Here is a 27,676-nt window from a genome sequence, read left to right as displayed (position 1 = left end):
GGTTGACTAAATATGGCGTAAAGTCTAATTTAAACAAGGCAGGACTCCATGACCTCAGCAGAACTGGCTGTAACTGAACCATCTTGTCTGTCCGGTTCTTTGCTGGCTCTCCGAGCCTTGGGGCTCAATCTCCTGGAGCAGGCTGGTTCCGTCCCAGCTCCCCATCATGTCCTGTTACTCCTGGTCCCAGAGCCATGGAAGATTGTCCTGGGCAGATGGCTCAGTCCTAGATGAGTAATGTCGGTCTTAAAATGTTAAGACTCCGGGAATCAGGAAAACGGATTTCTCTGTAACAGCAGTGTGCTTTCCAAACTCGGCCTGATATCACTGTTCTATCTAAATGGTGCTATTTCCAGAGGCCATATAAAAAATATTCCCCCTGCAAGCTGTGGTTCAGGACTTAATCTGGGTACTTTTAACTCTAAAAGTTGTTATCTCTAGCACTTTACAGAAGGGTTTTGTCCAAACTATGATGTACAGAATGGCCCCAAGCTAAGAAGGAATTGTCAGTATCTATAAATACTGTTTGTCCTCGAGATTTTTAATCTATTTGATGTTTGTGGCAAAACCAAGACAGTTCCCCAAGTATTTTGTCCAGTGTCAGTCAAACTTGAAGCCATCCTATCCAATTAAAAAGAGAGTATTTTAAACTTTACTCAGAACACAGGAAATATTTTGTATGTACATAATAAGCATTTGTGGAAAGTTATTTCAGTGTGCTTTCAGAAAGATAAATAGCAAATGTAATTTTCCTCTTCAGAGAAGGGGTAAACAGAGACTAAGATTTCAGTTTGACTGAAATCACACCCTAAGTGGTTATCTACATCAGAAAAAGGAATATTGGACTTGAATTTAGACACAGTTACAAATGAACAAAATAGCATTGGTATTTCCTTTTTCCTTAGGGAGAGGGGAGAAGCTGTGACTCTTATAGAGTCTAGAAACACTTCCATCATATATCAAGTTATTGTCATCCATCAAATCAGTTGGAACCATCAAAGTATTCTAACATCCTTGTCCTAGTACATAACCAAGTTATTCAACTGGAAATTCTAAGTGTAGAAGAAGAAAGGCTGTAAGAGGATGCTCTCAAAAGAACTGATGAAACATCTTTCTGATTTGGAGCCTTTGGACCAGAACACAAAGTAGATGTGACATAAAGGTTTTTCTCAGCCTGGTCTGTTACCATTCTTGGAAGCATTCTAGCTCCCGGTTAATGGTCTCATCTTTCAACCAGGTCCCCATTTTCAAATGCTCAGAGTAATTTTTTGCTGATCCCTAATATTTAGAATATTCCAACAGCTGGGAGAAGTATAAAATATATAATCACACATCCAGATGTTTGTCCTGCACCAAACACCTGGCACACGGTCCAAACATGCCAGGGGTTGACTCGCTTTTTCATTCTTTATCCTTGTGGGGTCATGTGCTAATAATTCATTTCACATTTCTGTAGCACTTAGCTGCTTCCTTCCAAATGCTGCTCTTTAATCCTTTGTGGTACATCTCAGTAAGGAAGGGAGATGCTCTTATCCATACTTCATGGAGGTTCGGATAGATGGGGATGTGCTTCAGATCTTGCTGGTGCCATGCTGGGAGTAAAAATCACTGTTTTCACTCCCAACCCAGCCATTCATTGTGTCATGCTATTTGTGGAGATGCTCCCAAGAATCCCATGCCATCCCCTCGCTGACCCTCTCCCCAGTATCTATCAAAATTGTGGCCTACATTTCAGAATTATATTTACAAAAAAAAAGGAACAGCAAATATTTATCCCTGAATTATATATACCTTAGGGTTAAAGGTCACTTTGTGAGTTCTTACTTGAATTCTGGAGAACTTTTGATAACAGAATATATGAAAACATTAAAGCTTTCTCTCCCTTTTCCCTTACAAAATATATTTACAAGAGGGAAGAGTTAATGGTAAAATACCTGTAGCATTATGTGGCGTCTAGTGAGATCTTTCAGCCAAAAACCTTCCCAGCTAAATCTGCTGTAACTTTTGTGTAAATCATGCCACTACTCCTACCATCAAGTCATTGTGTGCTTCAATTATTTTTCCATCTGGCCCTCTTGTGGCTCATAGCAGGTGTTTGTCCCAGTGGTGCCTAAAACTGGTGTGATCTGAATTTTTTTCCTTTGGGTAAAACTGCCAGGTCCAAACCCATTCATGTGCTCTCATTTGCGCTGTGCTCTCTTTAATGGAGACAATGAGCCTCCAGTTTAGGTAACCAAGGAAGGACCTCTCTCTTCATCCATTGCTTTAATTATTTTTAAAAATTTTATTTATTTATTGGCTGCACTGGGTCTTCACTGCTGCAGAGATGGCTTTCTTTAGTTGCGCGGAGGGGGGGCTTCTCTTCGTTGCAATGCAAGGGCTTCTCACTGCAGTGCTTCTCTTGTGGTGGAGCACAGGCTCTAGGGCCCAGGGCTTCAGTAGTTGTGGTTCCCAGGCTTCAAAGCACAGGCTCCGTAGTCGTGGTACACGGGCGCAGTTTTTCTGAGGCATATGGGATCTTCCCCGGGCCAGGGTTTGAACCTGTGTCCCCTGCATTGGTAGGCGGAGTCTTATCCCCTGGACCACCAGGGAAGTCCCATTGCTTTAATTATGCTTTCCTTATTTTCACTGAGCCCTCATGGAATCCATCAGAATATCTATCCAATAAATGTATTTCCTGTTATTTTAAAGCATTCACAGATGACTCTGGAAACAAATAAGTTTTTCTCACTAGGTAGAGAAAAGGTGCAGTGTTCTTTTGGAATGGAGTTTTTCGATGTGGCTTTAAGGAAATTACTCTGAGGATTGAAAACAATGATAATCTAGGAACTCCCTGGCAGTCCAGTGTTTAGGACTCTGCACTTTACTTCCAAGGGCCCGGGGCTCAATCCCTGGTTGGAGAACTAAGATCCTGCAAGCCACTTAATATGGCCAAAAAAAAAAGGATAATCTATGGGCCCACAGTGAAGTCAATGCAGCAAGGTAAACTATTATGCCAGTGGGTGTCAGATCTAGGTAACCTATTTCATGGAAACAAAGTGTAGAAAATCGCTGATCTCGAAACCAGGTATTGACGGTGGTCCCTGCAGGATGTCTCAGGGTTGAACTTCCTTCCTTGGAGGCTAGAATTGTGTTCTTCCTAGGCTCCCTGGCTCAAATACCTGAGTCCCTCCTGAGGTTAAATGAGAGAAATGACCATTTCCCAGGAGATGGAAGATGCTGTCAAGAGTTGATAAGGTGATTCACTCATTAATATAGCCATGAAAACACAATAATGGCTAGATTATATTTCTTATTTTGAGCTCGGTACTCTTTATATTACACACAGAGCTAGCATGTTAGAGATGCATTTAGAAATTTATCATACTCTATTAATTCTATGTCAAGGAAAAATATGTTCAACAGTGTGATTTTTTTTCTTCCTGTAATTGATTCCTACATATATTCAAATGTCTTACTCTTTGGCGCTGGAGTAATAAAATGTGGCTAATGTGGTCATGGCCTATTCACCAGCACTCAGCTGGAGGCACTTACAGAAATTATGGGCATGGTAAACTAATATTTTCTCTAAGCCAAGAATAGAACCTAGGTCTCCCACCTTGTAGGCGGATTCTTTACCAGCTGAGCCACCAGGGAAGCCCAAGAATACTGGAGTGGGCAGCCTATCCTTTCTTCAGGGGAACTTCCTGACCCAGGAATAGAACCAGGGTCTCCTGCATTGCAGGTGGATTCTTTACCGGTTGAGCTATCTGGGAAGCCCCTAAGCATTTATAGTACTGGTGAATATGATAATTCTTCTAGTCTCCTGATCTTCAAACCTAGAAATAAAATATAGACATACAGTAATGGCATGAAATGTTCGATTTGTTTCAGTGAGTCATCATGTTTCATCATTTTCATTCATCATGGCTGTTGTCATCGTTACCAGTCACTGACTGAGCATCTTTGTTACCTTCATTGGGTAACATGTTTTTGGTGTTCTTCAGGCAAAAAGGTGCTCTCCTAGGTGACCCTGTCCGCAGGGTAGAGATCAGAAACATCTGGCATCCTGTTTCCAGCTGGCACAGAAGTGATGGAATATTATCCATCATCAGCCTAATGCATGCTGGTTCTCTTGCATAAAGCTTCTGGACACCTCCAGTCCAGGATTTCGTGAGTTGGCAGGAAACTAGATTCCTGGTGGTTCTGTGACTCAGGGCTGCCCCACCTCACCTGACTGCTGCTACTTAATGCCATTTGATCAATGAGACAGAATCTCTCAGGGACTCAACCCAAGGGCAAGGCCAGGGCCCTGCCTGCTATGCCTGCTGGGGAACTTTTGGGAGCCTTTGTGAATCACGGGAGTTTTCTGCTTGCCATTTCTCTGTTTCTAAAAAAAGGAACAGACAATACTTTCCCATTTTTCCTCTTACAGAGAATGACAGTTGCCTGCAGTGTGTCTTCTTGTACCATTTTATAAAACATTAAATAGTCCTGAGTTTTTTTTAAGCAAAGTATAAATCCTACTGAAGTTTACTTAAGTAAAGATAAGGCACAGAGTGGCACTGGGACCGTTGTTAAAGCAGGATATTATATGAGTGCCATGATCATTTCATAGATGACAAATAGGCATCAACATCTGCCAAAGGTCTGAGACTTCACCCTACTTAAAAGCTAGTAAGTTAGCCCGCCATGATCTCATGGATGTTGGCAGAAGACACGAAACTCCTGGGTCAGAAACAAAGGACTTTATTACTCACAGCGATAGTAGTAGCCAAGATATCAGCATTTGTGCCATTTCTGCAAGTCCCAGTTTCCACAAGGTGATGTGAATAAGCCCACGTGACACCTGCACACACACTGAGTGGAACCCTGAGTTTAAGGACCTCAAGTCTTTATTGGGCAGTAAGCTCATCTTCCCTTTGTCCCAGAGGGAGGCATGAACTTGCTCACAGTGGGCAATAAACCAAGCAGTGGTTGGCTCCAGAAGGAGACCGTCTCAGTCTTACAAGGCTGTTTTCTATGTATACCTCCTTAGTAGGATGGTCCAGAATCAAGGCTATGGGTGGCTTTGCTTGTAAGACTCCAGAAATGAGAGACCCATGGAGACTTGTTTCTAAGGTTGGGGTTATAGTGATTTTTAACCAACCTTTATCATCAAATTTTCATTCTAAAAACTGTTTAATGTAAACAAAAAAATCCAAGTTTGAAACAGCCGTTGGCTTGTTTGTTCTTATTTGACAAGAAGAAACAGTATCAGGAGCTGTAAAACCCAGTCTGGAGCAGGTGCTGTGTGCATCTGGAGGTGCTCCAGGGCATCCGGAGAGACAGGAGTGCCTTTCATCCCAGGGGAAAGCCTTGGGTAAGTGTTTCCAGGCACAGTCAGAAGGCCTCCCCAGGTGGGGGCTGTGGAGCTTCTTCAGTCAGTGTGATACAGCAAAGAAGAATAACTCTCAGGTTTCTTCTCGTATCCTTATCTGTGCTCAGGACCTCGCTCTCTCCTCTGCCATCTCCACCTCCCCTCTTTTCCCCCTAGCGCCCCTCCTTCCCCATACCCCTGCCTTCCCCCACCCACTCCCACAAGGCATTTGTACAAAATGATACAACACCAGCAGTGAGGCAGGATAATCAAACTCTGGTTTTCCAGTCCCTATAAAAGGATGCTTTTTCAAGACATTTTTGAGTTCCACAAATCTTTAGAGCTTTCCAAAGCTGTGATATCTTCTAAAGAAGCCACCTCCACCAGATACGTTGGGAAGTTCCAGTAGCTTTTTGTTGACTTTCTAGGTTAAGCAACTCTGTTTCTTCTAGAACTCTCTAGACTCGAACATGTGACTGGGCTTTCATGTCATTGTCTTCTTCTGTCTTTGTGTTTTCATTATCTTGTCTCAACCTTTGTCCTCATTTTGTTTCGATCTCCTTACCAACTCTTCTTATAGCTGCCCCCTAAGTGTCAGATTTTTCCAGTATTCCTTCTCCAGCAGCCCCCTGTGTTCACGCCACACCTCTTGTACCTTCACATGCCCACCTGTGATTTTCCACAACCTACTGAGTGCTGAAATCCACCGTGTCTGCCTCTCCAGCTGTGGCCTTCCTGAGCTCAGGACTCATGTGTCCAACCTCCTTAGACGTCACCATCTGAATACTCCTTAGACTCTTCAGACTTACCAAGTACCAGTCAGGGGCATTTTGATGGGAGGTGTCCCTCATCTCTCCCCCATAAAACTAGCAAATCTGCTCATACCTCCTAGTCCTTGTCTGGTTAAGACCATTTCTCTTGGCCTCCTTATTTAAGTTGGAAGCAAATAGGTAACTTTGACTTCTCCCTTAATGCTTACCCCTACATCCAGTCAGTCACCAAATGTCAATGTGCTCTTTTCCCTCAAATCAGCCCTCTCACTTGTCTCCCCATCATCAGTGCCTCAGTTCCAATTTAACCATCTCTGATCTGGACCATTTCTGTAGCTTCTATTATACCTCACCTCCCCAGGTTCTTCTTATAGCCCAACCCCCTCCCCTCAAAAGAAATCATGTCTATAGCATGATTTTAAAATCCGCTAGTGACTCTCCATCATCTACAACATGAAGTTAAGACCTTGGGTGGCACTCAAGATTCTTGGGTATCCAGTCCCTACAGTGAGTCTCTTACCACCATAACCACCTCTACATGTTATACTCCATCAGGAACAAACCACCCCCATGGTGGAAAGGTGTCTTGTTCTCTCTCTCTGTGTTTTTCTCTTGAGCCATTCTTGAATCTCATGTGTCTCTTGTGGTTTAAACAGCTTGCTGCACCCAGTGTGACTTAAGAGTTCAAGGACCTGTAGTTGGTGAGAATGTGGCCCATGACTGTCAGCCCAGGACTTCTTACAGCGTTCCACTGAAGTGCGGTGAAAACTGGATTGTCAGAACTCTGAGGGCGGGTGTGGGATCTACAAGGTGGTATCTTCCAACAGGACGTTTGAAAGTAATTTTGAACATATATGGATTTCATCTTAAGAGGTATTTTAGGCCCGAGCCTGTTTGAAAACTCTGGCTCTAATTTTGAGGACGAAGCTGGGCTGTATTTTAAAGGCATACAAATTCTTTAGACCAGTGATTCGGTATTTTGCAGGTAATATGTGTCTTTTTTGGAATAAGCTGAAGTGGACTGAGTTTGGGCCCATCCTAATGAACCTGTTCCTACAAAGCAATGATTCTCAGCCAGGAGTGGTTTTTGCTCTCAGGGGACATATGGTAGTGTCTGGAGATATTTTTGGTTGTCATAATTGGGAAGGAGCTGCTATTGGTCTCCAGTGGGAAGAAGCCAGGAATGCTGCTGAATATCTGACAATGCATATGACGATAGGCTGCAGCCCCCCCCCCCCACAACAAAGACATATCTGACCCCAAATATCCAGAGTACTGAGTCTGAGAAATCCTGCTCCAGAGTAAATCTGAGTGAACAGCTTAGAAAGACTTGGCCCAACACCAAAGGCAAAATCTAAAGAATTTTCAAAGTTGTGAGCATTTTCTCTTGGGACCTTTTTCACATTTATATGATTAAACCACAAGTTTAAAGTCCATGGTGTTAGTTATTAGCTCTGAACTGAGGAGGTCCCTGGAATCTACACCATTTGGAGCAGCTATTATAGAACTGGCTGGCCCAAGCCTCAGTTTCATAAGACCTGCCAGAAAGCCAAGTCCTGGCAAAGTCATCGAGACACCAACACAGACTGAAATCAATTGAAGCCACCCAAAGACTTATTAAATTCAGATCTTTCTACCAGCCGTTTATCTCTTCAAAGAGAAATTGCATGACAGGGGATTCCAGTTGGACACTCTGGACTCAGCTGTCAGGGACATTGATGAAAGCAGGGCTGGAACGTTCGTGCCCACTTTTTGTTTTGTTTTTTTCAGGAATGGTTATGTACTTGTCTTTTATGGCTTAAGTCACCCACCACACAGTGTAACATCATGATTAACAGCCCAGGCTTTTCAATCAGGCCGATCCAAGGTCAAATCCCAGCTCCACTCGTCAGTAACGTTCTGTTGGAAGTAGGTGACGCATGCTCAAAGGGCCCATGGGCAGGCCGTGAAGGGACCTTGTGCAGAGGTGCAGAGTGGGACCTTCAGCGCGCACGGAAGTGCCCAGAGACAAGCAGCAGTGGGGAACTGCCAACACCGTTTCTGCCTCCAGGCCTGGAAAAACTAAAGGGGACAGCTCGAACTGGGTAAGAGCCGTAGCCTTGGGAAGGGAGCTCTGAGGACAGAAATGCTGGCCTGATATCTTCTGCCCAACTGGCCCCTCATAAAGAGCAGGGACATAAACATGCCAGCCTCTCCTTCCTCCTGCCTTTGCAGGTGCCTCCCAAGGCTGACCCATCTGAAAGAGAGGGAAAGCAAACGCAGGAGCTCCACCCTACAGAGGCCGGCCTCCCAGGGCACAAAGCAGGACAGAGAATGGGTCTTGGAGCAGGCCAAGAGTATCCAGCATGCTGTGTGGCCCTGGATGAGTTACTTAACCTCTCTGAACACCATTCCTCATTTCTCACATGGGGACATTAATCTTCATGTCGTTGGTAAGAGAAGTAAATAGGGTGACGTGCCCCTGTTTCCTGGGACAGCACCCATGTATCAAAGGCACTCTGTAGATGGTAACTTTTGTTTTTAATTCACTTAAGGCCAAGCAGAGCCTGAGGTCAAGTAAGATCAGATGAGAAGTTAGTGTGGGGCAAAGAACTAGCTAGCCTGAGTTGATGTCTGCCCTAGCTGACTTGAAACAGGGATGAGCTGCCTGAAATCCTCAAGAGCTGCTCGTTCCTCTTCTCTTGCCCAGTTTTGTGATCTGGTTCAAGGACATCTCGGTCATTAGATAGGGCACCCTTTTCTCTTCTCTCAACAGACACAGGTAGGTTTTCCCTCTTCCCCTGTGGTTCTCAGGTTGATGGTTTTCATCCTGGCTCCCAGCCTCTCTGCTGTAACATCTGTTTCCTTTGGATAAAGACTCCCTTTTAGTGGTCGTGCTCAGTTATGAGTCCTTCCCCACAGGCTGGCAGCAACCCAGTTCCTTGTTACTTCTTCTGAATATACTGTAGATCTCTGCCTTCCTATTGTATCTTCCATATTCTATAAATTATGCTGTGTGTGTGTGTGTGACTCAGTTGTGTCCGATTCTTTGTGACCCCGTGGACTATAGCCCACCAGGTTCCTCTGTCCATGGGATTCTCCAGGCAAGAATACTGGAGTGGGTTGCCATTCCATGCTCCAGGGGATCTTCCAGACCCAGGGATCGAACCCAGGTCTCCTGCACTGCAGGTGAATTCTTTACCACCTGAGCCAGCAGGGAAGCCCACGTTATCCCCTACCATATCTCTTTCTAAGGTTTAACTGTTTGGCTGAGTCGGGTCTTTGTTGCAGCACACAGGATCTTCGCTGTGGCATGTGGGCTTAGGTGCTCCACAGCATGTTGGGTCTTAGTTCCCTGACCAGGGATCGAACATGCATCTCTTGCATTGGAAGGTAGATTCTTAACCTCTGGACTGCCAGGGAAATCCCCCATATCTCTTCAGACAGTTTAATTGTTTTTCTTTCTCCTCCCTTCTACTACCCCACCTCCAAACTTAAAATTTAAAGTTCTCTGAATCAGGTCAGTGCAGGTTCCGGCCAAATACATTTTTCTGGCCTTTGCTAAGCGTGTCCTCGCGATGCCAAGATCCCATCAGTCTGCTGTCTCAGGATGTGGTCCAGGAAGACAGATCCCAGTTCTGGACGCCTTCTGTGTTGCCAAGCGTTTCTCGCCATGTCCTCATTTCATTTCCAAGCTTGCACCCACCGCGGGGAGAAGGGCTGTCTGGCACCTGGACCTGAGCCTTCGCTGTTCCCTCCCACCCTCGCTTTCTGAGAGTGGTGAGAGACCTCTCCCCACAGAGCGGTTGGGGGTTTAGTAGACAGTTTGTGCTCAGGCCGCTGGCCTGCAATACCCCCACGTGCCTTGGATGCGAACACACTGCCCTCCCCCGCAGGGGATCCCTTGCCCGTGTGTTCTTCCAATGATGCCCTTAATGCATTTTCTTCTCCTCTTGAGCCCCTCTGGCTGGCATTTACCTTTCTCCTCAGCCTCTTTGTCTGCAGGGTTTTCTTCCTGAAAGTTCACCCAACACTGACCAGGAGCCTCCCCCTGAAGCTACTGGCCCATCTCAGCTGTCCCCGTGGGAACTGTGGTTTGTCTGTGATGTGGGTATACTCAGGAGTTCTCTTGGGTCAAGTGGAACATGGCCCGTCTCTTCCTAAGCACCCATCACCCCACGCAGTGTGAAGTCCCAGGTCCCTAACTCACCTTCGAGGCTTGTTGCCCCAGCCCCTGACCCCAGACGTCTTTCATTCCTCCTGCTTGCCCCGTGATCCTGGTCTCTGCACATGCTTCTCCCTCTGCCCAGAACTTTCATGCCCAGTTGTCCCTCTTTAGTTCCTTTCCACCCTTGAAGACCGTGCTTACCTACCGTTTTAGCTCAGGGTCTTAGGACCCTTCCCAGGCTTTGCCAGAAACCCTTGCCAGACCCTCCCAGGGCACCATGCCTTTGCTCTTGGAATATCCATCACATTTATAAATATTTTCCTATTGTGTCTGGTGGGAACCGAGGGGCTGGAGTTTTCCCTGTGTCCTCTGATGGTGGGGTTTGCCCACCTTTGCTGTACGGAAGTCACGGGTGTTGTGTGGGATCTCTTGGCATCTCTGAAACCTCCGTGACAAGAGCTGGGTCTGTAGTGCTGGGTCTGTATGATCCTGTGCTTCTCACCACGGACACCATTGTTGGGTGTCCCTGAAACGTTGTGAGCAATTTTCATCCCTCGGTATTGGCAAATGCCTTCTCTCTCTGAGGACTTTCCCTGCAGGCCTGCGTTGTCCTCCTGGTTCCCGGGGACTCAGCCAGTGTGGATGGTACTTCCCTGCAGTGTGCTGGGAGAGCAGCTGGCGTGGCTTGGGGCGGTGACTCCAAAGGAACAGCTGTGTGTTTGTGGAGGGGACTGTTGGTGATAGCTGCTGCTGTTAAGTCGCTTCAGTCGTATCCGACTCTGTGCGACCCCATAAACAGCAGCCCACTAGCCTCCTCTGTCGCTGGGATTCTCCAGGCAAGAACCCTGGAGCGGGTTGCCATTTCCTTCTCCAATGCATGAAAGTGACAAGTGAAAGTGAAGTCGCTCAGTCGTGTCTGACTCTTAGCGACCCCATGGACTGTAGCTTACCAGGCTCCTCCGTCCATGGGATTTTCCAGGCAAGACTACTGGAGTGGGTTGCCATTGCCTTCTCCATTGGTGATAAAGGTGCAGACAAAGAGAAAGCGAAGGGGAGCAGAAATGTTGTGGAATTCAGTGTCTAGTTTTGGGGTGTTTCCTAAGTGTCCATGAGAACTTTCTGAGCAGGTACTAGTCCCAAGACCACACTGGGGGCCCTTGGATGTGAAAGGAAGGCAAAGTCTTGGCCCCCAGGTTACTTGCGCCTCGTTGTTCCTGGGCTTGATTAATGCAGCTTGAGGAGGGCTCGGCTGTGCATCTTTTCCAGGGACTTCTTGTTTCCCAGGCCCCTCACTTGGCTGCCTGGCCCCATACCACTGTGACCCTGCTGATGGGATTTTACATCCTTTGCCAGCCCGGTGGTGAGCCCTCTGAAAGCAGGGGTGTGTGTTGTGTCCTGGACATACCTGTCCCCTGGTATATTCTGTGCAGAACGGGTGAGCAGCCCAGATGTGTGCTCTCTGTCCCCTCCCTTCTCCGTCTTTGGGTGTTTGGCTTGACTGGACTGTGTGTGAATGTTCTTTAATTGGTTCGTCACTAGAACAGCGTCACACACTGCAGATTTGCAGTGAGGCCTTATGGACACTGAGCCTGAGTTCTGGTCAGGACGTAATTTTGGAGACCACGGTCTCCCCAGCAGTGATGAAAGAGAGCACCCCAGTGGTCAGATCACATATTTAAATGTCTGCTGCAGGAAGTAAGGCCTGAACAGAGTGGGATGAAATTACACTGTTTATTCCCCAGAGTTATTTCTAGAGCTTGCAAGTCCCTTGCCTCACTTGTCCCTGAAGTCCCTGGCTGATCAGGAGCCAGAGTCACTGCTTCAAATGGAAGGATGCATGACAGTGCAGTGTGTGTAGGCTGGAGCCAAACAGCTGTCAAATGACGGATCCTTCCCACTTTGTCTGCCAGTCTCCTGGGGATGGGGAGCAGACACAGGCTGATGGCAACCAACTGCAGCCGTCTCCCCGTCAGCGATAGAGCCCCACGGAGGCACCCTCGCCAGTTTTCGCCATATGCTCACCAATTAAAACTTAAGCACGCCACATGCTAGGCTGTTGGAAACACATTTTCATTTTGATGTGGCTATTCTGAAGTAAATGTGTGTAAGAACATATGCTCTCTGTCAACCCAACAATGGCACTGCTGTTGCTAAAACTATGCTTTTGCTGTGCTGGTAAAATGAGGGGAGTTGGGTATCTCTTTGCTCAGTACTCTATTATCAGATGAAAAGGCAGGTACCGTACAGAGTCCTTCAACACCGAAGGGAATTTTTCTCAAAGGTCTGTTCACTCTCTCCATGTGCCCAGCTCAGTTTTTGCTTTTAAGGAAAAATACTCGACGTCCCGATTCTTGGGCACGCGGGTTCATAGTTGTGTGCCCTTTACTGTCTTCCTGCTGCTGCCAGCCAATGTGTCTCAGGCTGGAAACTGCTCTCACATGACCCGACGGGGCTTCCAAAACCAGCCCTCTTGGGGACACCCGGGAGGGGCACCCAACAGGCTGCAGAGGACCTGTGCCACCTCGCCCTCATCTTCTCCATTCTCCCCAGGAAGCCGGTGCCTGTCCTAGGCTGGAGTCCCCAGCAGAAGACTTGCCATGTGTCATCAAGCCCAAGGATGGGGTGGTGGGCAGAAGTCCCTTTGTGCTGTGCATCCAGTTCCCACCTGAAGGGCCCTGGGGCAGTTTTGGGAAGAAGATCACTTCCCTGGGGTGGCTGGAAGTTACCCAGCACATAAGGAGAGGCTGGCATCTCATCTCCCTACTGCCTCCCTCTCCAGTTCCCAGACTCATTCTCTGGGGAATACAGCCTGAGAACAGATGAGGGGTGGGGGTTCTGGACCCAGTGAGGCCTGGCAGAATGACTTCTTGCTGGGATGCTGAAGGGCAGCTGGACCCCCTGCCCAGCAAGGCCTGAGCTTTGCTCTTGCGTAGTAATGCCTCTGCCTGGGCTGCTGGGGGACTGCGCTGGGCATCCCGTTCCAGACATCCCTGCTCACGTGAGCTGGCAGGCTGTCCCCACAAAGAGAGAGCCCCCTTCCCCCGTCATCTGCCTGTTCTCAGGTGTCTGGGCAGGCTGCTCACACTTCTGCCATGCACAGATCCTGCCTGAGTCTCTGTATTGCTTCGAGCAATGTGTGTGTAGACTTAGAACACGTGTTGGTGGTACCACCAGGATTCCAGCCGTGTGACGCCTCCTCACCTGGCCTTCACAGAAGACTATTTTTTTATTCCCAATCATTTTGCCGTCCATCCATAGCTCACAGCTGAGAGGGTTCCTCTCTCACATGCATATGGTAAGCTGTGTCATTTCCCGGCTTCTAGGGGATGTTGTCCATGGAACCTGAGCCACAAATCTCCAGCTTTGAGGGGTTTACAAAGAGTTCTTTGCCTATGGGTGATTCTTATAGATAGCTTTCAAGTGTATGGGCTAACGTCACATTGAAAGTGAAAAAGTAAAAGTGTCAGTTGCTCAGTCTTGTCCGACTCTTTGTAAGTCCATGGACTGTAGCCCACCAGACTCCTCTGTCCATGGAATTCTCCAGGTGAGAATACTACAGTGGGTAGCCATTCCCTTATCCAGGGGATCTTCCTTAACCAGGAATCAAACCCACATTTCCTGCATTTCAGTCAGATTCTTTCCTGTTTGAGCCAGGGAAGCAAACATCACATTATGAGCAGACATAATTCAAGCAAAGGGTGACAGACCTCACTGGGTTTAGTCGCTGATGAAAGCTCTGACTGGGACTCCCCTGGCGGTCCAGAAGTTAAGACTGAATGCTCCCACTGCAGGGGCGTGGGTTCTATCCCTAATCAGGGAACTAAGACCCCACATGCCACACAGCTCAGCCAAAAAAAAGTAAAATTACCCAATGAGTATTTATTTATGTCAACTAGATGTATTTTATATCAACTGATAACTTAAAAGAAAATCAGACTGCTTTTTGCTAATCAAGCTTGATTCACCATGAACTTATTTCCTCTTTCCCTGAAGAGCTTTCCTGGTAGCTCAGATGGTAAAGTGTCTGCCTACAAAGCAGGAGACCCGGGTTCGATCCCTGGGTTGGGAAGATCCCTTGGAGAAGGAAATGGCAACCAGCTCCAGTATTCTTGCCTGGAAAATCCCATGGACTGAGGATCCTGGTGGGCTACAGCCCATGGGGTTGCAAAGAGTCAGACATGACTGAGCGACTTCACTTCACTTCACTTCCCTGAAGAAGCAAAAGGATCATGTATCAGTCTGCTATTGCTGTGTGACAAATTACCACAAACATAGCTGTTCAAAACAGCACTTGTTTATTATCTTATGGTTCCCATGGGTCAGAAACCCAGCCTGGCTAACTGGGTTCTTGGCCAGGGGTATCTGAAGGTTATGGTTAAGGCTGTGGCTGGTGGGGCTCTTATTGGGAGGCCCCAGGAAGAGTCCACTTCCAGGTTCTTTCAGTTGTTGGCAGAATTCAGTTCCTTGTGCTTGCAGGACTGAGGTCCCTGTTCCTTGTTGGCTATTGGCCAGAAATCATTCTCAGCTTCTAGAGGCTAGCACATTCCTTGCCAAGTGGGCCTTTCCATCTTTAAAGCCAGCACGGGTGGGGCAAATACTTTGTGTGCTTCTGATCTCTCTGACATCCTTTTCTGGTGTTAATGAGAAAACACTCTGCTTCTAAAAGGCTCACCAGGTTGGATCAGGCCCACCTGAGTGATCTCTGTATTGTAAGGTCGAGTGACTTGAGACATGAATGCCAGCCGCTATCCCCTTCCCCGCAGTGTTTGATTGAATGACCAGGCGACGGGAGTCTTAGGGCCACTTTTGAATTCTGCCTGCTGGAGACGGCCCCAAGAGATGAGCCTCACGTCTGGTCTCCCTTTCGCTCGATGTTGCCTAGACATTCCCGTCCTCACTGTGATCTCCGCTGTTGTCTCCCCCAGCCAGCGCCGGGGAGTCTGGGCCTGAACCGGAGGCAGACGTGGAGGCAGAGGTGGGGCAGGTGGCCGATGAGGCCGGCCAGGAGCTAGCCCCTGCCGGCGCAGGAGCAGAGAGCGAGGTGGAGCGGGCCCTGGAGCCGGAGCACGAGGAGCGAGCCTCCCTGAGCGAGAAGGAGCGGCAGAATGAGGCGGTGAACGAGCGTGACAACTGCTCGGCCTCCAGCGTCTCGTCCTCCAGCAGCACGTTGGAGAGGGAGGACAAGGAGGACAAGCTCTCCCGGGACAAGGGCACGGGTAAGGAAGCCCCCCACCCAGGGCACCCAGCACGGGGCACCTAGCTCACTGGTCTCTGAGTTGACCTGCTGGCCCAGCTCGCTCCCCAGACGGTGCCCCTGTCTGGAGGAGGGTGCATGTCCGCACTCAGCCAGCCAGCAGCTTCCTGCCCCCCAGATGGGCTCCTTCCCTCTGACATGCAGATGTACCACCCCTTTGCAGCTGGCAAAGGGCCATCAGGGACTTCTCCTGAGGAAAGTGCCCCAGCAGAGAAATTCCTCAGCTTCCTTCTGTTAAATTGTGAACAGTAAGTGTGGCTGTCTTCTGGTTTAAATTTAGAGACACGTCGTGTTGTTTTCTGCTCCCTTGAAAGAGTTAATTTTGCAATGAAGTATGTTGAACTATTGTTACTAAACACTTCAGACCAGAGCAACTTTGGTAAAAATGAATTGTATGAGTACTTTTTAAAAGGGCCAGTTCATAGCGTGCTGAGGTCAGTTTGATGGGCTCGGCTGGAATGTACGTAATTTAGGTAATTTTCTACAGTCTACTCAGGACCACTGTATTCTTCTGTATTAAGTATGTGCATTTTCTTATAGAATCATACCTTTTTGGTGTTATGGATGATAGTCATTCAGTTTCACCTGTTTGATGGTGACTTTATGTTTAGGGACCAAATGGAATGTTAGTTCTCATTAGGGACTCGGGGAGGGTGCCACAGAGGGTTCTAGAAATTTTAAGTGATTCAAATTATGATTTGAATTATTTTTTAAATTTTTAATTGGAGGAGAATTGCTTTACAATGTTGTGATGGTTTCTACCATACAACAATGTGAATCAGCCATAGGTATACATATGTCCCCTCCCACCTCCATCATTTGAATTATGATTCATGAGTGACACCATGGAGTTGGTGTTCTACCTCATGACTTGTGTGTGGTGTCAGGAAGCTACCTCTCTGAACAGACATTCCTCACCTGTGGAGACATGTCTTATGGGGCAGTCTTCATTAAGTTACACAGTGACACAGATTCAAGGATCCTACATCTCAGGCCCGGAAGGCAGCATGAAGGTTCCACAAGGGACTGCCGATCAGTGGCATGACCCATGCATGATGTGTTAGTTCACAGATTAAGAATACAGTCTCCCTGAAGCCTGGACAAGTGAACGAAGATTGAATGAATGAATGAAGCCACAATTCATTCAGGAGACCTGTCAACCAGTGGCTTAGTCTAATATTTCAGTTTTCACAATTATATAATTATATTTAATTCTATACATATATCTAGTCTCAATGAAAAGGGAAAGGCTTTGAAGACTTTGTTTATGTCTTAGGAATCATTGCATTGAAAATCTTGTGTCTGGTTGAATACATGGGTGCTAAAAGGATTACATATATTGATACTAAATTTCTTTCAAAGTCAGATTATAGTTATACTGTCAGATTTTACTGGCTGTTATTCACATTTAATGTAATTTTGGCCACAGTACAGAGTGTCGGGTAAGTCTTGTTGATCAGTTTGACCTTAAATCATGTTTTATTGCATTATGAGTAGCTTTAAGGATTATTCATCATAACTAGGTTTAGCAAGCCTAAAACATATCAAAAAGTTGGTTAGTAAAAATAAGCCAGGGTAAAGAACTTTCTTGGATCAGATTGCCCAATATCCTTCCAAATAAGGACAACTTTCCAAAAATGGAGACTCTACTCCCAGTGAAGAACCATTGACTTCCTACCAAAAGCTGGTGGTGTCCAGGAATTGGAGCTCTGCAGTGGCTTTTCTGCTTCAGTCTGGTGCTGTTAAGAGATGTGACCATGTTTATTTGTTGTAGCTTATTGGTTCCTAAAATATCCCACTGCTCACAGGCACCATCAGCAACCATGGAATCAGGGAAGCTTTGTCCTCATAGTTCTTGCTTTTCAGAATCTTCTCAACTAAATCAAAAAGGCAATCAAAGTGATTCCCAATCTTTTTTCTAATGGTTGTAGCTATTAGTTGAGAATGAACTTGTAGAGCTTGAAAGAGATTCAACTTATTGAAAGTGTGTGGTTTTATTTTTCTTTGTTTTCAGTGTGGCACTCCCTGGCATTAGAATGAGAGGCTTTATCGTAGCATAGATTACACTTTGTTGTGTGGAGAAGGAAATGGCAACCTACTCCAGTACTCTTGCCTGAAAGATCCCATGGATGGAGGAGCCTGGTAGGCTACAGTCCATGAGGTTGCAAAGAGTCGGACAGTTGTAGTTACTTCCAGAATCATCTTTTGTCTCTACTTGAATGCAGTGAGGATGGGGTTGTATGTCTTGTTCATTGTGAGTCCTTACTTCCTAGCTGGGGACCCAGAACATAATAGGGGCTCATAAAACCACTGATGAATGAAGAAGGATCAGGCTAAGATGGAGAAGCCCCATTACTCCCAGTTCCTCCCTCTTACAACTAAAATAAAGCCCTGGATATAATAGAACAGCTAATCATAGAAGGACGCTGAAAGGTGAAAAGAAGGAGGCAGACTGCCTAGGAGTCTTTTGACTTGAACGACACAGCAGTGAAGCTTCAAGGAAAGCTGATTCCCTTAACCAAAGGATTGGGAAAGGCGATGCCTAACAGAACAGAAAATCTGTGCTGCTCTTAATAAGTGCTCTATCCTATGCAAGGTCTAATGGAAACTATGGCACTGTCACACCTCTCCTCCAATCCAGTGGTTTCAGTAAGACGGAAGAGGAGGTAGTCTTCTGTACACACCCATATGGAAACGGGAGTGATGGTTCTCCAGTTCCCTGCCCTCCCTCAACCCTGTAGTGTCAACAGGACTCAGAAGGGAACCCGTCTTCTGTCGCCTGCCCCGTAGAAGCAGATTGCACTCCATTCCCCTGCTGGGATACTGTTGGCCTAATGGGGAGTTTATAGTCTATCCCCTGCAGGAAGAAGCAAGTGGATCTCAATTCTTCCAACAGGGTCGAGTCAGTGGGGTCCTGTGGGGATCTGAGCCTTCACCTGGACCGCAGTAGGACCACACTTAATGAGGACCTGGCGGAAAGACTGATAGCCTTCTCTCTCTTCCCATGGCCACTCTCCTTGTCCTCAGTGCCAGTGAGGTCCCAGGGGGAGCCAAGCCTCCATCCCCACCCAGCATTAACAAGGTGGAATGATGTGGTTGGAGGTGGGACTCGACATTGGTGGGGACTGATGGAAAACTGAGCCTTCACTTCACTTGGAAACAGTGTGCCAATGGGAGTCAGTGCTTCACGTCCACTGGGAAGATGCTTCTGGGGTCAAGGGGCTTCAGCCCATCTACACTGAGGGAGTGAGTCAGCCCTCTTCCTGATGACAGTGGGACCCAGCAGGGAGCTGAACATATACCTGCACCAAGACCTATAAGCTACACCCTGAAAGGGTGACTATCTGCTAAAAGAGAAGTCTAAATATGATCCAAAGTCTATCACATAATACCCAACACATCCAGGATATAATAAAAAATCACTCATCATGTCAAGAAGCAGGGCACTGACATCTTGAATGGAAAAACACCATCCAGAGATGCCATTATTATGGGGACTGCTTCAAAACCTTTGACAGGTGCTGGGATGATCTGTCAAAAGTTTAAAAGCAGTCACCATAATAATGCTTTAGAGAACAGTTACAAACTCTCAGGAAATACATTAAAAAAGTCTTAGCAAAGAAATTTTCAAAAAAGAACGAAGGGAAAATTATACAACTGGAAAATACAAGCTGAAATAAAGTATTTGACATACTTTATAGTTGATTGGAAACAATAAAGGAAATAGTTAGTGTATTTGAAAACAGATCAGTGGAAATTACCAAATCTGAATAGGAGAGGAAAAATAGACTAAAAATGAAAGGAGCCTCAGGGACCTATGGGACTATGTCAGTAAAACTGACATTCATTTCATCTAAGTCTAAGAAGAGGAGAGAGAGTGCAGTGTGGAAAAATGTTTGAGGAAATAATGGCTGAGATTTTCCCAAGTTTTGCAAAAGGCGTAAGTCTACAGATTTAAGCTGAGCAAATCCTAACAAGGATAAACCCAAAGAAATCGACACCAAGACAAATGACAATCAAACTTATGATAACTAAAAGCCAAATAATAATTTTTTAAGACAGAAAGAAATGATGTGATACCTATAGAAGAGGATATATATAGTTCAGAGGATAGTGGATTTCTTGTCTGGATCACCAAGGCCTGCAGAAAGGGAGACAGCATCTGTCAAGTGCTGAAAGACCATAACTGTCAACGATGAATTACATGTACAGTAAAAGTGGCCTTTAACAATGCAGGGGAAATAAAAACATTCTCAGTAAAGAACAACCAAGAGCATTTGTCATTAGTGACCACCCCTTGAAGAATGGCTAAAGTAAGTTCTCTGAACAAAAAGGAAATGATGATAGAAGATGACTTGGGACTCCAGCAAGAACAGAACAACAGAATGGGTAAAAAAAAATAGGGGTAAATAAAAATGCTGTATTTTTTACTCACGAGCTTCTTAAATCATATTCGATGGTTGAAGCAAAATTGCATGTGCTATATGGAGTACAGCATATGTAGAGGAAATACTTAAGACAACTGTATTTTTAAAAGTGGGCGGTAAAGGGATATAAGTGGAAGTAAGGTTTCTGCACTTCAAAGTAGTAAAACATCAATTTGTTTTTGTTTAGTCTCTAAGGTGTGTCCAACTCTTTACCACTCCATGGTCTGGCCCACCAGGCTCCTCTGTCCATGGGACTTGCCAGGCAAGAATATTGGAGTGGGTTGCCGTTTCCTTCTCTAGGGGATCTCCAGGGCTCAAAACTGCATCTCCTGCATTAACAGGTGAATTCTTTACCACTGAGACACCAGGGAAGCCCAATACCAATAGACTAAAGAAGTGAGTGTGTATACTGTAATACCTAAAGCAACTACTAGGAAAATTACATGAAGCAATGAACTCAAAAACACAATAAATAAGTCACATTGAAATTCTAAAAAATGTTCAAGCAATCCACCCAAGACCAAGAAAGGAGGAACAGACACTGAAACAAGGATCAAACAAAACAAATAAAACAGCACACTTAAGTCCTAACATATCGAGTGAAAGACAGAGATTTGAAGAGTGGATAAAAACACCAGTCAACTACGTGCTACCTATACAACACTCATATCAAATGTAATGACACAGGCAGATGGAAAGTTAAAAGCCGGGAAAAGATGTCATGCCAACATCAAACAAAGAAAAGCCGTATTAATGACTATTAATATCAGATGAAGTACACTTCAGAAAAAAGGAAATCGCTAGGGAGAAAGAAGCACCCTACATAATGATTTTATAAAAGACATGAATGAATGAAGAAAGGAAACTTGAAAGCCGGCATTTAAGATGTTACCTGATTATAACAAGGAGCGCTGTTTCGAAGGCGCGGCTAGAGGGGCCCCTTCCTCTGCCCCCGCTTTTCCGAGGGTTCCTGGTCGGCTCTCCCAGCAGCCCCTCCCGCACAGCCCAGCTGCGGGCGGGAGGCGAGGCGTCGGGCCGGGGTGTGGTAGCACCTCCAGGAAGGCAGCTGTGCCCTGTAAAAAAAAAAAAAAAAAAAAAAAAGATGTTACCTGATTATGCTCTTTGCCCTGTTGCCAAAATAAGAAATTGCCAACATTTCCCAATCAATGGAGAGAGTGAGGCGGTCTGTTGAAAGAGACTCAGTCACTTTATCTGCCACAGCTTCCTGGCTTCAAAGCAGTCTCCCTATTTACGGGACTGTTTGAGCAGCTGTAGTGATTTTCCCATCATGTCCTCAAATGCCACCTCCTGTCTCTTTGATGGTGGTTATCGTCAAAATGTATTTTGTTTGTGAAGCCAATCTCCAAGAGGACCCAAGACCTCCTTGTTCTGGTGTTAGGCGCTTGGTGAGCTTAGGCCACTGTTGAGCAGAGCATAGAGGACAAAACTACAGTGGAAAAATCAGAGCACTTGGGGGCCTTTGGGCTTCCCCAGTAAATGCCTCCTCAAAGGTGAAGGCACAGCCACAGAGACCAGTGTCCTCCCCCAGCCTGTTTGATCCAGCTCTTTGGAAGACAAAAAGCTCATGCTGCTCATGTCCTCGGCCTAGGTCTCCTGCCCCCGCCCCAGATGAGCAGCCACAGAGGCCCTTGGATATCTGATGGGACTCACAGCCTGAAATGCCCACTGCACAGCCCTGCTGGACCTCAGGAAGCAAACTCAGAGGAATGACATCCCTGACCATTATCCATTCATCCACTCATCCTAGATGCTGGGGATACAACAGGGAACAAAACAGACCCAAACCCCTGCTCTTGTAGAGTTTACGTTCTGAGGAAGAACACAATTTAACAAATAATAATCGTTCCAATAATGGGACAAAGGCAGCAATAAACTCAAAGAGAAAAGTGTGTGGAAGATCAGACAGTAAGACATGCTCAGGTAGAAAAAAAAGCAGGAAAAGATCATCAGCTGTGGGTGAGAGGGAGTTGTCCACAATTTTAAATAAGGTGGTCGGGGAAGATTTCACTGGAAAGATTTCACTATTTGAGCTAAAACCGAAAGGAAGTTGAGAAGCAAATTGTGTGATTAACTGGGTTTGCCCCAGCAGAGGCAAAGGTCCTGAGGCTGGATCACGTCACGCGTGGTGAGTTCTAGGAACGTCAGATCAGTGCTATTGCTGAAGAGGTTCGTGTGTGTGTATATGGGGTGGCGGCAGTGGTGGAGGTGGTGGTAGGAGAGGGAGAAAAAAAAAATTCAGGTGGGATCACACATGGATTGTGAACACTGACAGGTCACTGGCTTTTTGTCTTGGTGAAATGTGGCACCGTTGGAAGACTTAGAGCAGAAAGATAAGTTGGACATTGCAACACATCACATGGCTCTGGGGTTGAGAACTCACTGTAGAAGGACAAGCGTGGACGCTGAGATCAGCTGGATGCTCCCCTGTTGGCAAGCAACCTCGCTAGTTCAGACTGGGGTTGTGGCAGGAGTAGTGATGAGAAAAGTGATTGGATTCTGCATGCAACGTGAAGATTTAACTAACAGGACTCTGCTGTGTGGGATGAAAGAACAGGATAAAAGTCAAGGATGACTCTGAGGCTTTTGGAATTGGCAGCAATTACATTGGATGGATGAAGGATGGGTGAAGTGGCTGCAACTGAAGCCAGAAATGACTGCAGGAGAAGCGGGTTGGTTGAGTGGATGGGACTGAGGAAGAAGATGGCATTTAAAGGCCTTGAGACTGGATGAGATGAAGGCTAGGAAAGGGAGTGTAGATGGAGAGAAGAGGTCCACAGACACTTAAAGGTTAAAGATAAGGAGGAACCGACACAGGAGACTGAGAAGGAGCAGCCAAAGAGAAGGCAGCAAGCCAGGTGAGTGCAGCGTCCGGGAGGCCAAGTGGAGGATGTAGGTCAAGGATGAGGGGGTGACCGCTGCGTCTAGTGAGACAGGAAGGTCATAGGTCACCCAGAAAGGAGCATCTCTGAAACAGAGCAAAAACTTCATTAAACTGGGTTCAAGAGAGAATAAAGAGAGAAATTGGAAACAGCAAAACAACTCTTATACAATGCTTTATTTTTTGTTTGTTTTTTTAAACTTTTTATTTTGTATTGGGGTATAGTCGATTAACATTATGGTAGTTTCAGGTGAACCTCAAAGGGACTCAGCCATACATACACATGTATCCATTCTCCCCCAAACTCCCCTCCCATCCAGGCTGGCAGGTAAGTTTGAGTAGAGTTCCATGTGCTCTACAATAGGTCCTTGTTGGTTATCCATTTTGAATATAGCAGTGTGTGTATGACCTTCCCAAACTTCCTAACTCTCCCTCTCCACCCCAGCTTTACTTTAAAAGAAAGGAGAAAATTTGGATTATAGCTGGAGGGATAAGTAGAATCAAGTGAGATTTTTTGTTTTCATTTAACAGGTAAAATTATACTGTGTTTATATACCAGTAGGAAAACCTAGTGGGAGGAGCATGGGAGATGCAGGATGGAGAATCACTGGAGCGGATGAGTCCCACCAAGAGGACAGGTGATCAGTAGTCACAGGACAGACGTGGTCAGCGTTTAGGTGCAGGTGGGTGAGTAGAGGCAGAATGGAGGCCCTGGAAGAGCTCCGACTTTGTCTATTAAGTTTTTGAAACAGAAAGCAAGGCGAGGCTTGCAGAGGATGAGTTGAGTATGGAAGCCTAGAGGAAAGAGGAGGCGTCTGGAAAGCCATCTAGGAGAGGTCACGGATGGGGCTGCCAGGCAGCATTAAGGGTCTGCTGAAGACTGGTGGCCGTATGACCAGTGGTATGGTCTGTGCATTTCTCCAGACTGTTTGGCTTCACTGGTGTGGAGGTGGAGTAGGGGGAAAAAGGAGTGATTCTACAGCCTTTCCAGTACCTGCCGTGGGTGAGGGGGCATTTCCTTGCCTCCCTGTGTGTAGTTAGGGCAGTTGCCCTGAGTGGGTCCTGACCAGCTATCATGGGTGAGCAGAAAAGACGAGAACATTTTTTCCCATGAGCCTAGGCCAGGGCCACAAGCTGTTTCACACCTATGAGAGTATTGGGTCCCTAGAGTGAGCCATCGGCCCTTTGACACAGCATCTCTTTCTGATCAAGAGCATCTTGTCAACCACGACCACCTTCCTCTTCTATTGCTTTATTTCTGGGTCTTCCTGATTCCTCCTGTGTGAAATGCCCACATGTTGCCTGCTTGGTTCTCTCATGGCATGGAGACCGCTGTGATGTCCTCATTTTTTTCTCCTGTGTACTTTCAGGTTTGTGGTCCGCGGGTGTTCAGGATGCCGGTGTAAATGAGCAGTGTGGCGACATCCTCACCAGCAAACGGTTCATGCTGGACATGCTGTATGCCCATAACAGAAAGCCCGCGGATGACGAGGAGAAGGGGGAGGGTGAGGCCGCGAGGACCGCGCAGGGGGCGGAGGCGGTAGCCAGCCTGGCCAGCCGGATATCCACCCTGCAGGCCAGTTCCCTGGCCCAGGATGAGAGTGTCAAGAGGGTGGACGTTGGCTGTCTGGACAACCGGGGCAGTGTGAAAGCCTTCGCGGAAAAATTCAACAGTGGGGACCTAGGGAGGGGATCCATCTCCCCTGACGCGGAGCCCAATGATAAGGTCACAGAGAAGGCCTCGGCTCAGCCCAAGACGGAATCCGACTACATCTGGGACCAGCTCATGGCCAATCCCAGGGAGCTCAGAATCCAGGACATGGATTTCACTGACCTGGGCGAGGAGGATGACATTGACGTCCTGGACGTGGACTTGGGTCACCGAGAGGCCCCAGGGCCGCCTCCCCCGCCCCCGCCCACCTTTCTGGGTCTGCCGCCCCCACCCCCTCCACCCCTGCTGGACGGCGTGCCTCCCCCTCCAGTCCCCGGTAATTTATTGGCTCCCCCTCCAGTATTCAATGCTCCTCAGGGCTTAGGGTGGCCCCAGGTACCCAGGGGTCAGCCAGCATTCACCAAGAAAAAGAAGACCATCCGTCTGTTCTGGAATGAAGTCCGGCCTTTTGAGTGGCCGTGTAAGAACAATGGCCGCTGCAGAGAATTCCTGTGGTCGAAACTGGAACCCATTAAGGTGGACACCTCCAAGCTGGAGCACCTGTTTGAGTCTAAATCGAAGGAACTGTCCGTCTCCAAGGTATCGCTTGCCTCCAGCATGCCTCTTCATTTGCTGCGTTACTTACAGTTGTTAGGTAGAATGGAGAGTTTTGTTATACATAAAATGCCCTTTGTGTTGCTCTTACTAATTGCTTAAAAAGGCAGTTGGTATAAAAATCTGACTTTTCATCCAGTGCCCTGTGTCACACATTAGGTGTGAGCTAAATGAGTAAGAGACCTTTTGTTGCTAACAAAGCTAGCAACTTATTAACACCGATAGGCAAGTAGCTTTCCAAGAACCTAATAACCTGGAGGAATAAAAAAAAACAATGTTTACCCAGGGATTGTTGGCATAGCCTGACGGCAAATGATGACATTCTCTAGAGGAAAGTAGACTTGCTAATTTATCAAACACACTGACTTCATTCTGTGACTGTGTTTATTCATGCTCACATGTGTTGTTTATGGTTGATAGTGGTTTAAACCTCAGCTGTAAGACAGTAAGCTATGGGACATTTCTTCAGTTAATCCCCTGGCTGAGTCAGCTTGCTACCACTATCTGGATGCTTCTATGCAGTCATATAGTTAGCATCCTGTAAACGTTATACGTGTATCTAGATTTCTTATTTCTCATAGATGTTTGAGAACCCTGAGGGCATTGCTGGTGTAGTGTCTTTAAGAGAGATGTTCCATCTACTTTTATAAATGAAGACCTTTGTATATGAAGTTATTGGGCATCAAAGGTAAAGTCATGACTAAGGAGCACTGCTGAAAAGGCACGTGATACTGGATCACAGATTTTATTTCTGATGATTCACTGCATTATCAGGGTCTCCTTTACATATCTTAAAGAACTGGTCTAAAAAAATAACTCTTGAGATCCTGGGTATATTTCAGTTTTAAAACAGGTTTAAGACTGCCTTCTCAGGGCCCTGGAGTAAGAGAGAACACTTTTTAAAGGCTAGTTTAGAGTAAACATGCCAGAATTTACTATCGCGAATTAATTTCGGCTCCGTGGGTTGCTCCGTTTAGCATCATTTTGGGTGAGTATAAACTGAGTTGGGCTCCTTGATCTGCCAGCCGGGCTCCGATTTGGAGTCAAAGTGTGTGCAGTTTCCTCAGGCAGGAGTATCCTTTCAAGAAGGACCTGAGGATGGAGTTTGTGCCTGTCACCATGTGTGATACTGGTGATGTGTGATGCTGAAAGGCTAGGTCGGGAGCTCTAAAAGGTTAACTTCCAGTTAAAACCTGTACTGGGGCCGGGGGTGGGGCAGGGGAGATGGGTCTGAAACTACCTGCTGCTCTTCCCGAGTTGGCCTTTACCCTCGAGTTGATGTCTGCCCAGTTCCAGCAAGGATGTGAATCTGAACCATTTCCAGCCCCACCCCATCCCCAAGTCAGAATTCCAGCTTTTTCCTGTTTATGAATCCAGCTGCCAAGATTCAAAATAGAAAGCCATGCCAGCCAGTCCTGTCCCCCAGCTGGAAGTAGAACCCTCTTGTTCTCTCTAGAAAACAGTGCCACGGGAGGTGATATTGCTCTCGGTGTCTCTGTGTCCTGACTTCCAGGACTGGTCACGTGTGGTGATGAGCCACCCTTATGGCCCCTTCCGCTCTTACTGTCAGACCTGCCATTTGGGAGAAGGCTGGCCTGGCGTGGTTAAAAGAGCAGTTGGATCACCCAGGACGTGCCCTCGCTCCCACTGATCTGGTTGGCATGCCTCCTTCATCCCACTCCTTCCCACGTGAGCCCCTCTGGCTGCCTGGACCCTCCAGGCTTATCCTGGTTGCTCCTTAGCCTCAGAGGTTGCCGGCTCTTGACTTGGGGTTAAGGGGTTGAGGAATTAAAGAGTCCCAGTTGACAATGAAGGCACTTCTGACTTCATTTTTTATGAAAGAAATGGCAAAGTGAAAAGCTTCTTGAGAAGACCCCGAACGGGTTCACCTCCCCCACTTCTTCTCTTGGCTCCACTGTGGTCAGTGATGGGAGCCTGGTTGGCGCGCTCTCAGTGGCCCAGAGTTCAGTTCTTTCTTAAGTAAGTGGTGACCTCTTGAAAACCTGTATTGCCCAGCTACAAAGGCTCACCTAGTTTTTATAAAGTGAGAGCGTAAGAGGGAAGTAGCATGTTGAAAAATTTACCTGATCCCAGAATGTCCTGCAGTGGGACCCAGGAGCCCATTTTCGGGAGGAGGGGGACGGCTAGGAAATGTGAGCAGAGACTAATTTGCAAATGTTACAAATGGCGAGGACGCAGATTGGAGAGTTGAATCTGTTATGTGGGCTAGTACAGCTATAACCAATTTCACGTTTGTTTCTAATTCTTGACTATGATGTTCATAAAACTTAGCTGTAAATAGCTACTTCCACATTCTGGCTCATGAGAAGTTTTTCATTAAGAACAATAGAGTGCATCGAAAATAAAATATACTTCACAGGGCAGCACAGAGCAAAGGGAATCAGTTGTACTTTGCATCAGAAAACTTAGATCAGACCAGTGTTGTGGGGCATGGTGGTGACCATCTGAGTCATCCCCTAGGGACTCGTGTGCCAGATCCAAGGCTGGGGTGACCACCTCATGGCGATGATAAGAACAGAGAGATGTGCTTTGTGATTTCCTTTCCAAATAGTGT

General features: G+C 46.7%; 1 protein-coding gene across 2 annotated transcripts in view; it reads left to right on the top strand.

Moving 5' to 3' along the window:
* FHOD3 (formin homology 2 domain containing 3) overlaps positions 1-27,676 on the top strand; it is a 518,587-nt gene that overhangs the window by 422,060 nt on the left and 68,851 nt on the right. For both annotated transcript variants that reach the window (XM_061130778.1, XM_061130777.1), the window contains 2 exons: positions 15,181-15,471; positions 24,206-25,086. In XM_061130778.1, the coding sequence (XP_060986761.1) occupies positions 15,181-15,471; positions 24,206-25,086 (1,172 nt within the window). The remainder of the gene's footprint in view (positions 1-15,180; positions 15,472-24,205; positions 25,087-27,676) is intronic.

This window comes from Dama dama, chromosome 27 (assembly GCF_033118175.1).
Source record: "Dama dama isolate Ldn47 chromosome 27, ASM3311817v1, whole genome shotgun sequence".
NCBI lineage: Eukaryota > Metazoa > Chordata > Mammalia > Artiodactyla > Cervidae > Dama > Dama dama.
The sequence above is the reverse complement of the archived record's forward strand: the minus strand, read 5'-3'. Positions and strand labels throughout refer to the sequence as shown.